Genomic DNA, 12007 nt, shown 5'->3' with positions numbered 1-12007 from the left:
AGTGAACCTCGGTGAGCTCCGCAATTTTTGCGTACCTATACTAGAAAGACTGTCATGGTCCGTTGGATGGATATAACATTGACGAATTGGTGACCTTTTCGAATTTTCATGAGCCTTGTGTAAAAGATCAAGTCTGCCGGACTCTCATCGGGGCTGATGCAGTGCTAATACAACACTGGTCTGAGCCTGCCAGACATCGTCCTTTTTGCCAGAGCTCGAGAGAAGCTAAAACTGTCACCAACTTGTCAATGTTCCCACCATCCAACAAAGTGTCACCGAGTATTTAGCAGAGGTCTCAAAAGCTGTCTGTGTGAGAGCCTTTCAAACATGTAAATTGCATTATACTCACTGCATCTACAGCAAAGAAAAAAACTACTTTGAAGAATTCAAATGACATATGCTAATCAGGTCGATAAATACTTTTTACCTGACCCAGTGTCATTGCTTTACAAAGATACCATGGGCTCAATCAAACATGTTTTGGGGCTGGTTGGTGTAACGTAGCGTAGCGTCAGTAGCACGACAGATTAAGGCCTATTGAGCCCGGAATACACGCAGCTTTATTTAGACACTACTTGACAACCACCTTCCTCGCTTCCCGCCTGTTCAGGGTTGCCTTACGACATTTCAATGTATGCTAAGTATGTACACTACAGTTGGTTCATGCATGCTCAAAAGGTAATGACGCAGCGCAGGCCGAAGGAAACAAGAATTAAAAGGAGGAGCACCCCTTGAAACTTTCCATTACCTCCTATTTTCTTCGTCCTCAGTTGTGTCGTTACCTTTTGCATCGGCTGTACTCTTTGGCAGCTAAGGACTGTTTGTTCAACACCCTGCTCGACACACGTCTGCACACAGGTGAATGACAGAGACCATGCACTCAGGATGAGTGCCGAACGGGTGAGCCATCTGAGCTCCCAGGTGCAGCGTGCGCAGCTGGAACAGCGACAGCTGGGACAGAAGCTTGAATACATGGCTGCGCAGCAAGAGGAACTCGAGCGGCTGCTCGCACCTCTCGAAGCTGCAATGAAGCGGGCGCCTGGCCTGTCCGTGCAGCAGCACGCCGACCTACAGCGAGAGGACACGTGAGTTCTGCAGCTCGTGTGTTAATTACTTTTCAAAGTGGTGGCAGCGCAAGCACGAAAGCGCTGGAGGAAAAAGCAACGCGGTGAAGAACACAAGGCAAAGAGGGGTGCACACGAGCACTTCATTGCTCTTTGCCTTTCGTTCCTGGTGGTGGTGCGTGTTCATGACAAACACCACCCCCAGTAAATGACGTCACCACTAACCCCTTTAAAACTAACGCGCCAAGGATGACACGGCGCCTTTGAAAAAGGTAGGTCCTCCTATCGAAACGTCGGCCAGCCAGTCTGAGGCACTTCCACAGTTCACCCTGATTATCCCACTATAGTTATGACGAGTATGCTATATGCTAATTCAGAACAAATTCTCAAAGTCAGTTAGAAATTGTTCTCTTCTCTTTACAAATGAAGGAAGAAGCTCAAAAACCACTCGTCACAGCCGTTCTATTGGCTGATTTGACCATGGCGCGCTCGGTCGTTACAGGCATCACCGTGGAAGCCGCGACTTGTCTACGCGTACGAACGCTATCGCACTGAAAATTCACGTGTTCTAAGACGATGCTTTGCTTTCTCCGTGCCATTCCTTTCCACTTAGCTTCCAGCCATTTTGCCGGGACGAGAGAAAGAAGAATGCGATTGCAGCATGCGACAAATCTTTGTAACTTCTCTCATAGCCGACGGGTCTGAAAAGTTTCTGCGGTGGTGAATTCATGAGACAATAAACTCTTTTAGTGAATCCATTTTATATCTGCATGAAAAAGGTGTTGCAAAGTCCATTTACGAAACCAATATAATCTGCGCAATCTCATCATAAAACACATCGTTTGCACGTATAACGATCCACGACGGCAGATCCACGACAGCAGAATATATCAAAAGAAAATCTACCAAACAACAGAGAAACATCAGAAGTCCAATCAACTTAACTAGTTCGTCTGGCGTCACCTCTTTCCATGAGCGGCCAATCTCTGCATACTTTGGAATTCCAAAATGTGCATCCAGGTGTCTTTATTTGTCTTCTTGCGGGTGGTTTTAATCACCTCCTTCGTAAAAAAAAAGAGAATGAAAGGCGCTTGAATGAACTTCTCATGTCAGCGATATAGATGAGTTGTGAAAAAAATTGCAGCGCCATCTGTATCTACAGAAAACAGCCAACGGCTGTCATTGTGCGTGAGCATAGGCGCACGTTTGGCCAAACACATACCACCTGGATTACAAAAAAAAATGATCACATCGAATTGGAATCCTATCTTACGTTTGTACCTCTTTTCACTCGCACAAGCACCGCGTTCTTGCGAGTTTTTAATTTGTTTTCATTAACAATGGCGCTCAGCCCAGCGTTGCTTGAACGCTTTCCGGCATAAATTTTGGGCCCTTATTTGTAACTCAACACTGTCAGAATGTGAAGGTCATATCAAAACTTCATACTATTTGACTTGCAGTGGTTTGTTTGATATTATAATTATGATGTTAATGCAGAGTAACCACAAGCAGCACATATTTCTCTAACGTGCGGTAGCCAATCATACTTCAAAAATTTTCAACGACAGGCACACTGGTTAACACAATGATCGATCTAAAATCGCTATGTTGCCAAAGTGGGCTCATTCGAACTGTTTTAGTAAAGTTCAGTGGCGGGACTAACCAATAGATAGTGCTACGTGCACAATAAACATCTCCAACATGCCAAAATAGACAATTCAAAGCATCGGTGGCTGGTGATCGATTTCAGCAGCGTAATAACGAAAGAGCACGCTTAGAAAAGTGAGATAGGTTTCGTAATATAATGTGGGAAAGAAGAACAAATTTGGAGGACTCGTTTTTTTTTCTTCTTTGTTAGACACAGTAACGAGAACTATACCAGATAATTTTGCATGTTTTGCGTGTCTGTTATGTTAGTTCTTGTTAATATTATAATGTCGTTATTGATGGTCTTATATCTAACTAACTCTGCCATAACCTTTATGACTTAGTTTTCAATAAGCAGGAACGCGGAGATGCACATTTATGAGTAGATTATACTCTGTTCTCTTGACCTGTGGCCCCGCATTGGCAGCCAAGTGAACTAGCTACCTCTCTTGCTGTTTTAGGCATATGGTGTTAATGCTGCATTCTTGCTAAGCAACCTTTCGAGTTGGGATGAGTAGGATTTGTAACGCTGTCATGTGTACTGTGTCGTCTGCATACTCTTGCAACAATTACAATGTTTTTCTGTTAAGAACATGTAACCTTTGGGTTTTGCTTGTCCCTCTTGTCGCGCATGGCCTACTTTTGACCCTTCTGGCTTAGAACCACAATGTGCACTCCGTAACAGAACATACTGTATAGCCGAACATTCTGCATTAGACGGCGTGCGTCATCACCCTCTTTTAAATGTGTCGCAGGTATCTCATGGCGGAGGACATCTACTCCCAGCTGAGCTCTGTGTCGCAGAACGTTAGAAACCTCACAGCACAGCTGAATGCGGCCAACGCATCTGTCGTGCAGGACGAACCAGTCAGTTCAATTTCAGCCTTGAGTGTGACTAGCTTGGCTAATTCAAGTTTTAAGTGTTGGTGTTCATGGATTTTCGTTCGAGCTGTCAGGAAGGATTTTGTTGCTGTTGTGTTGTTATTTTAGGTGCCTTGTTCTGTTGTTTCTTTTCTCGTGCAGTTCAGTGTACCTTCAAAGATATCCACTGAAATTTCGTTACACTTGCGATGGGGCAGCAAGAAAGAGATGCGGGATTCCAAAAAAAAAAAAAAAGATGGGGATTGCGCGGATAAAGAATGTTAGGTTCGAAACGAATAATGATTTGGTTCAAATAAGTTCAAATTGAATTTGAATAGTATATCGTATATTATAAAGTGAGACGTCCCCCGCTACGCCACCGATTACCAAAGAGAGGGAAGACCACTCTTGGCTATGTGTGGTTCCCTCTTGGCTATGTGTCTCAATCACTTCTCACATACAGGGATTCGTGCTGGGGCCGGGAAGTAAGAGACGCTACGACCTGTTTCTGTTTACTGATTCGTTTAATTTAATAGCAAGTGCAAATGGCGTACACACATACTGTCCGTGAACGACATCTCTGTTAGACGAAATTGTAACACATCACGAAATACTCGCGACACGCGAAACAGGATACTTAAGCGAAGTAACGGTGACAATACAAGGGTGCCTCAATACAGAGTAAACAAAGAACGACACAAATGATAAAGTTATCAATGAATAAAACCGCGCAATGTCTCAATATGCCACATCCCTACCCGCAAAGCTCGTTTAAGTAAGGGAGGTGAAGTTCGTCTCACAGAATGTCCATGTAGTCGGGGCCTCGGAGCCTGGCCTGTCCAATTCGTCAGCGTCTTCGTCATCGTCGCCTACGTCGTGCCTCTCAGTGATTTCCATCTTAGCCCTCTTTCGTAACGCTCCATTCACTCGCCTCTTATCCCGAACTTTCATTCCTCATCGTACCGTCCTTGCCTCTCTACCATCTCGAGCTCATCACATCGTGTATCTCTAACCCACCTGTCGTATCGTCTCGTAGTCCCTTTTTGTAGAACCCAACTCCGCCCTACCGGGGCCCCAAACCAATCACCACAATCGACGCGGCTTATTTTCTTGTCAGTCGGAGTGTATCATCTTCGACGGCCACCCCCGCGGCTCACACCAGTAGAAAACCCTCTCCCGAACAAAGGTGAGCAAGTAACAATGTACAAACTCAAGCCTCAGAGAGAGAGAGAGAGAGATGGGCGAGCTGTTCCAAGACACTTTAATTACGGGCGAACAATGGTCCCGATGCTTCCGACAAAGTGCATCGTCTATAATGACCAACGTCCGGAGTTTGCAGTGTTGTGCCGAAAAGTTTTCGGCCGAACCGATTGCCCCGGTTTCTGGTACTTGATGAGCCGATGAGTCTCGACGTCTCCATGCAGCTCGGTGTCTCCCGCGAAATTCTCCGTAGCCGCCGCTTCTTCGTCATTCAACGCCGCGGGTGGTCATCTGCGCAGAACGCAGTAATGAGCCTTGGAGCCACGGAGGCTGACGAAAAGTCAGGTCGGACCCCGCACACGCGCTGTGGCAGGGTCGCATTCCCCGAACCAACAAAAAGGTGTTCTGCTGCTCCCCCATGCCACAAATCTGAAGGGTGCGCGCGGATTATCTCCACCGTACACTGTCACACTGTCTGTAGACGAAAGGCGCCGCCCGGTCCTCGTGTTTGCGCGGGGGAGCCCGCGAGAATAGTAGAAATAATCCTTCCAGGTACTCCACTCCGGAATGCCCAATCGTTACACCGAAGGTTTTCTTTCCCTTTTTTTTTATTCGTGGGTTTAAGAAACGAGCGAAAACATCTTGAAAGGACCGGGGTTCAGTCCGTGTTTGCGGGGACGTCACAAAGAAAAACGTATATATTTGTCCTGACCCTACTAACTTGCACAATACTTTGTAAAGGTATATACAAGGTCTCTGCAAATGTCATTCGCTTTGGTTCAACCGAAGTGGAAACAATTTCGAGTAGTAGCAAGATTTCACTGTCGGTAGAATGCAAGTGATAAACGTTAAAAAATATGTAACGTTTTAAAATTTACTATAATTAGGGAGCATAAGCCGGTAGGCAGAAATGTTTTTCCGGGGGGAGTGGGGGGCACCTTTTTGTATGCCATTGTGAAATCAAATTACGGGACAGGAGGCACAGGCCGGGTGTAACACCCCCTGGCTACGCCACTGATTTGATGTCAGGGTAATATGTTTATTTTACTTGAATTTTGACCCAATAATGGCAGCACGAATTACCCCTGAATAGGTTTTTTTTTTCATGCATACTGCAGTAAACCCATTTTCACAAGAAACTAAGAACCACGACGACCCAAGCCAAGTATCAGCCATTGGTTGATTTCAGTATGACGCACTCTCTCGTTACTGGGGCTGCCACGGTAGGCCATCACTTGTCCATGCGTGTGTGCGATCGCACCGGAGAGCCAAGGATTCGAATAAACAAACTGAAAAAAGCACAGCACATCCACGGAGTGAATGATGATGAGTGAGGTGAAGTGTCCATCCGTCCATATGTCCGTCCGTCCGAGAGTGGGTCTATGCGTCCAACTGCGTTCGAGAAAGAATGCAGACGGTGCACGGGTGACACCGACGAGACGCGAGCAAAATATGCCGAGCGCAAGTCTTCAACGCGCCCGCCGCTTTAAATTCGTCCATGCCCCACCGACGATCCGCCACATTAGGCGACTATCCAGGAAACTGAGAGAGGCACTCGTTATCCGCGTACTCAGGCGCAGCCCACGCAGCAGCCAGTTGGAGGGTGACGTTACAGTGCCATCTAGAATATCCTTGCTCAACTGCAGTTTGTATGTACTTCTATAAGACAACGCCGTCGATTATACTGTTTGGGAAACACTGCCTTCTTTTTTTTTCTAGTCTCTTCTCTGAGTTACGCGTGATGGACGACAAGGTTGGACTAAGAGGAGCTTCGCCCCTAAAGGTGCTCAAGGTCACGAGGCGCGCATGACGCATTTTCTTCCCCCATGTCATCCCCCCCTGCTTAGCTTCCTGTGATTTCGCCGGGGTGAGAGAACAGAGAATGCAATCACAGCGTAACTCCACTCATACTGAACGGATCCAAAAAATTTTTGCTGTAGTGGATTCGTGAGGCAACTAACTCCTTCAGCGAATGCATTCCGCAACTACTTAAAAAGGTGTCAGGTCTCCTTTAAAATGCTAAGCACTTTTCGCTGATTCTTGTCGCCGCTTTAGGTGACAACGTGTCACACACTACGAGAGTACTGTGGCAGTGTTTAGACATTACAACCGGAAAGGAAAATGTAAAAAAATGAACCTGATTAACATGGTCCCACCGGAATCGGAGGGTAGTCGCACTTACAAGTTCCGGGTAGGGGGGGGGGGGGAACGCAAAACGGGAAATTGTACCACTGTGGCTTTTTTCGTAATGTCCACTCTCATAGACCCCTGATGTGCTTGGACGATGGTTTCAAGCTTACGTAATGAAAAATTCTAAACAAAATCGTGTACGTTTTCACATGCGGCTCCCAGTACACTTCCATACTCCTTTCTGCGTTGCTCTAAATAGGCATAGCCCCGAAAATCGCACTGCCGAGGCTGTAACGTCAACCTATGTACTCCAGCGTGAAGACTAGCCGGTGGCGTTTTTTTTTCTTCTGAAAATATCTATACACAAAACAGCTACCGTACTCCATCAACTTTCGAAAGGATGTGTCCTGCTTGTCCCAACTCATTTGCAACACTGATTGCTATAGCATCAACTCTTGTGCCTTTCCTTCCTTACAGCTGCAGCAGCTCTCAAAGGTGCTGAGCTCCCACATGGATGCCCTTGCGTGGGTGCAACAAAAAGCGGGTGAGCTGTGGCAGCGTAGCAGTCGCAATCATCATTTAACATCACATTACATCATTAAAGAGCGATAGCGTGACTCCTCCCAATGCCAATCCATAAAACTGCTTTGTGCATGCATTTCTCTTTGAAGCTCAACCAAGGTCAATTTTCTCCTTCTCGCGCATGTTTTGTCATAGCCACGGACACGTGCATGTGCCGGTTTGTTGTCCTTCTCTCTGCACCCATCTCCTTCGGTTAGCGAGAACCGTTAACTGGTGCCTCAAGACCTCATCCGCTGTGCGTGAGTCCCGTGTTGAAACGTGAAATGTAGCAAGCTTGCCGATGCTTTCCACGCGACACACTGTGACAGCGTGCTTTACCACTCTACACTCAAACCTCATGTCACATGTCACAATAATAACTTCGTTATACCCGAAAATTCATTATAGACATTTATTCGTGAAACTGTTGGCAATACTATTCTTCATTTACTTAGTTATATTTCATTATCCGTTTTACGATTGTTCGTTATGATGAGGTTTCACTGTATTTGCTCAGACTGCATTCAACCACCAAATTTCTTTTTTTTAATGCTCACTCTGATTTGAAAGGAGCGAAACGTTTCAGGCATTCAGTCGCGCTATGTTTGCTTCTCTCGTGAGAGATATGTTTCTTGTACTTACGTGTGTCATCCGGAGTGTGACACATCGTTGCAGGTCGGTCATGTCTATAGGTGTCATGTCTGTAAAGCACTCCACAAAGTGTCCGGGGGGATGACCGCAGCTGTAGCTTAGTTGGTACAGCATTGGAAGCGTTATTTGAAGGTCGCAGGTTCGGTGTCTACCAGCGGCAGGTTATCTTTTCATCCACTTTAACTTGTTCTCATTTGCATCTTAATAACTGCAAGTAACATTCTCGATACTTTACTTTTCTGCCTGTTAGCTCAAATTAAGGTTATGCTCAACAAAAAAAAACAAGCCTTTGAAATTGACCTTCTTTCGTTCGTGGCTGTGTGCTTTTGTATTGGTAGGAGCTTCAAGGGAAGTCATGAAAAAAGAAGCTCAGATTCATGCATCAGACTGGGCCACGTCAGTGGGAGTGAAATACAAGACACTTTTGTACCTGGAGTTGCACAGGCATCTTAAAGAACCACAGAGGGTCTACACAAATTTTCAGGGTCACACTAAGGCATGCCTTATAATAATAATGTGGTGTTGGCACACGAAACCACCCAATTGAGGGAATGCATGCGGTCTTGCGAGGAAATTGCACTCTATTTGCTTGCATAAAGTGCGCAAAGCATTGTGTAAGGTAAAAAACCCAAGTCGTAATAAATCCCCCTCCTGCCATCTCCATGTGTGACAAGCGTCTCAGTCACGTCAATTCGACCACAGCATCGACTCCTACGATGGGCGTACGATACTGACATGTGTTCCGAGATGTGGTTATTTTACATCGGTTGATTTATGATAAAGGAGACAGAAAGAAATGTGAGGAGAAAAGCAAGGTAGACAGCTCTGCTGTCTTGCCCTTCCGTCACAATGGCAGGAATGTGTGATACGGTGTTTTAGTTGCAGGCATCAACTTGAACTCACAATCCGAAATACCGTAAACAAAAAAAAGCACTCAAAAGTTGATGTTCAGAGAAGCCATGTCTGAAGTCAATTTTTTAGGCATTATGCCCACATGGCTGTCTGTTGGTGTGAATTCGTTCACTACATTGGGCAGGCAGCGCAGTGCATAGTAACTACGATGTCTGGTCTGTACACGGCTGTGTAGTGTGTCAGTGAACAGCGTACCTTGTTGAACGTAGACAGATTCCAACTTCATTTTATGTTTCTGAAATTGAACTATTTATGTTAATTGATGACTACTCCACTGAATTTAGGCACAGCAATGCTGAACTTTTATTTGTGCCACAGGTCTCCTGCAGCAGAAGCTCCGGAAGATCGATAGTGACTGCCAGCAGCAGAGAACCAAACCACCGCTGAAGCGCTGACACCACGGCGACCCCATAGCTTTCTCGTATGTGTGTTAATAATAAATATCTTTGATCATTCAAATCAGTGTGAGCTGTAAAACACAAGTAAATGTTTATCGGGGTTTTCACGTAACACTGCGGAACATGAATACAGTGTTCTCTCGTTAAACGGAACAAAAAAAAAGACTGGTAGTTAAGGTACGTTACTTTTCAGAGGAGCTCCACTTTCTATATAAAAGGTGAAAGCACGAAATAAGTCGTATCAGTGGCAATTTATTTTGTGAACACAATACTGTACTATGTTGAACTTGAACAATATCACGCGATGAACAGTTCTATATGTGATAGATAGTTTGAGGCATAATATTTTCGTTCTTGAAGCTGATCTATAAATTCTGCCTCTTGAAACACATCTAGAGATTGTAAAAAGTGGCAATTACTAGTTTATTCATAAAAAAAGTGTGCAAGGCAGAAAAACTTGCCTATTTCGTTTTTTGTCGAAGTTTTGTAGAAGCCATGTATACGACTGGGAAACCTTTTGTGCTCTTCAAGCAGTGCAGTTGGTCGTCTTTCTGATGACGTATGGCGATTTAGCGAATGCATCACAGTGCGACAGATTTCACTTGGTAGTATTATTGAGCCGGTTGACTGCATATTACCAAATAATGCTGTTTCCATTGTCTTCGTAAATGTCTGCAACTTTGTGGAGGCTCAAAGGGAAACGACGTAGCTTCGGCGAACAGTAATTTTGATGTTAAAAATTAATTCAAAGCGCATATTGGTTTCATGAAAAATTTCAGCTTGAAATGTAGTAGTATATGTCCTTTAATTGTTATAAAAAGTGAGCATATTTGTCATGTCAAAACTACCTATTTTTTAATTGATACAAGACTCATGCAAATGTCATTCTTGGTTCAATGGAAACGGAAGCAACTTTGATTAGTAGCAGGCTTTGATTTGCGGTGGAATGCATGTGATGACCTGTAAAATATGATATTTTGCTACTTTTTAGACTGCCACTGGTCCCGTTTATTTGGGAGGCAATCGCTGGGCTGATTCTCGGGGCTGAAGTATCAGCCCTCCGAATCGCACCACGAAATCAAGGACAACTTAGATTTGGTCCTTTTTGGCGCACCGGCGAACGTCAGCTGTGGTCCAAAGAACCAGACAGAGTCGAGAGTTAATAACAAAACTAAAATATATTCTCAAATACGACATAACCAAAAACACACAAACATACACACTTGGCAATAATCCAATCACAAGATCCTCCAAACAACGTGCCATACAACACAATCAGATACACTCACAACAATGTGCACAAATGAAATTACGCACTACAATGCACTCTCGTGCAATAACCAACCAGAACACTTATGCACTAAATCTTCGTCAAACTAATTCAGTCCAAAGTTCTTGGAACCAACCTTGAATGCTTCTCTTCAAGAAAATACTCCCTCAAAGTCCAGCGCTCATTGTTGTTCTGTTGCTCCCGAAGTTTCTCATCCAAGTAAGCTCGCGTCATCAAATGTCCGAACTTCTATAACAAAGCTTCTTCGCTGGTAAGACGGCGGCCACTCACGCGCTGTGACTGCAGAACACGTTTTCGCCCACTGGCGGTAAACACGCACTCTTCAGCTTGTAGCACAAGCCTTCTCACGCTGGCGGAAAGAGACTCTCTCCATCTCCTGATCACTGCCGTCCGCTGCTCGCTTATATACGTTTGCACTGGGTGATGGAAGTTTCGTCGGCGCGCCGCACAGTCAAAGCTGGGAAAGGGCAGAGACTTTCCTTGATCTCTCCGCAACCCGCGACGCAACTCTGCATCACCACGCTCTTTCGCATCCCATGGTCCCCTTCGGGAAGATTGTCAATATTTTTTTAAATGCGAAGTAGCTATTTGACTAGCCTGTGTAACGCCGTCCCTCCGTCCGCACCGCTCCCCTCGCCGCAGGTGTTGGAGCGGTTCCAAGTAGCTCACGCCCTCCTAGCATTGCGTGGTGACGTCTCTCTCCCTCGCCTGCCGCGCGCTCGCCCAACACCAACTGGAAAGGGAGAAGGCCTCAGTTCTCCTCCCTTTCCAGTCGCACCACGTCAGCTGATGGGGCGGCTGCAAGAGGCGGCTTGACCTGCTTGACCGGTTCGGCGGGAGCGATAAGCCGACCGGTCCCAGCACATCGCAGCAACGCACGTGCGGCTTGAGAATGTTGAAGGTGCGACGGTGAGATGCCGTGCAAATGCTGTGTGCCGCGATGCCGTGGCAACTACACCGTGGACACGAAAGTGCACGTTTTCAAGTTCCCAAGGGATCAAACTCTGAGGAACGCGTGGATACGCGCTGTGCCACGGGAAGACCTCTCCATGACCGAGAATTCCAGGGTAAGCTTTCTTTCTGGTAGAGCATTGTTGTTTCATTGCAAATGTAAATTCAATATTTGCATATGCTCGAATGTTCACATTAGCATATGCATATGTTCACAAGCCGCACTTTGTCAAATACTCATTGGTTTGCTCATTGTATGTAAATTTTCTTGGTAGGTATGCGAACTTCACTTCAGAGAGGAGGACATCATCCGAGAAGCCTCGCATACCGATGTAACTACT

The 12007-nt window shown here is 45.6% G+C and overlaps 1 protein-coding gene across 1 annotated transcript; it reads left to right on the top strand.

Annotated features, from left to right (window-relative positions):
• The first annotated feature begins 1018 nt into the window (after positions 1-1018).
• Positions 1019-9485, top strand: LOC142774488 (nuclear pore glycoprotein p62-like). The gene is made up of 4 exons (XM_075874826.1): positions 1019-1085; positions 3467-3578; positions 7380-7446; positions 9345-9485. The coding sequence occupies exons 1-4, from the start codon at positions 1027-1029 to the stop codon at positions 9419-9421; spliced, it is 315 nt and encodes a 104-aa protein (XP_075730941.1). The 5' UTR covers positions 1019-1026; the 3' UTR covers positions 9422-9485.
• The last annotated feature ends 2522 nt before the right edge of the window (positions 9486-12007 follow it).

This window comes from Rhipicephalus microplus, chromosome 10, assembly GCF_043290135.1.
Source record: "Rhipicephalus microplus isolate Deutch F79 chromosome 10, USDA_Rmic, whole genome shotgun sequence".
In the NCBI taxonomy this organism is placed as follows: domain Eukaryota; kingdom Metazoa; phylum Arthropoda; class Arachnida; order Ixodida; family Ixodidae; genus Rhipicephalus; species Rhipicephalus microplus.
This window is presented reverse-complemented; position numbering and strand designations above follow the sequence as displayed.

What these genes read in the sequence shown, in the direction of transcription:
- LOC142774488 (XM_075874826.1), top strand. Translation starts at nt 1,027, where the DNA reads ATGAAGCGGGCGCCTGGCCTGTCCGTGCAGCAGCACGCCGACCTACAG. An exon ending in CTGTCGTGCAGGACGAACCA is followed by an intron (nt 3,579 to 7,379) that starts GTCAGTTCAATT and finishes CCTTCCTTACAG; the next exon opens with CTGCAGCAGCTCTCAAAGGT. An exon ending in GTGGGTGCAACAAAAAGCGG is followed by an intron (nt 7,447 to 9,344) that starts GTGAGCTGTGGC and finishes TTTGTGCCACAG; the next exon opens with GTCTCCTGCAGCAGAAGCTC.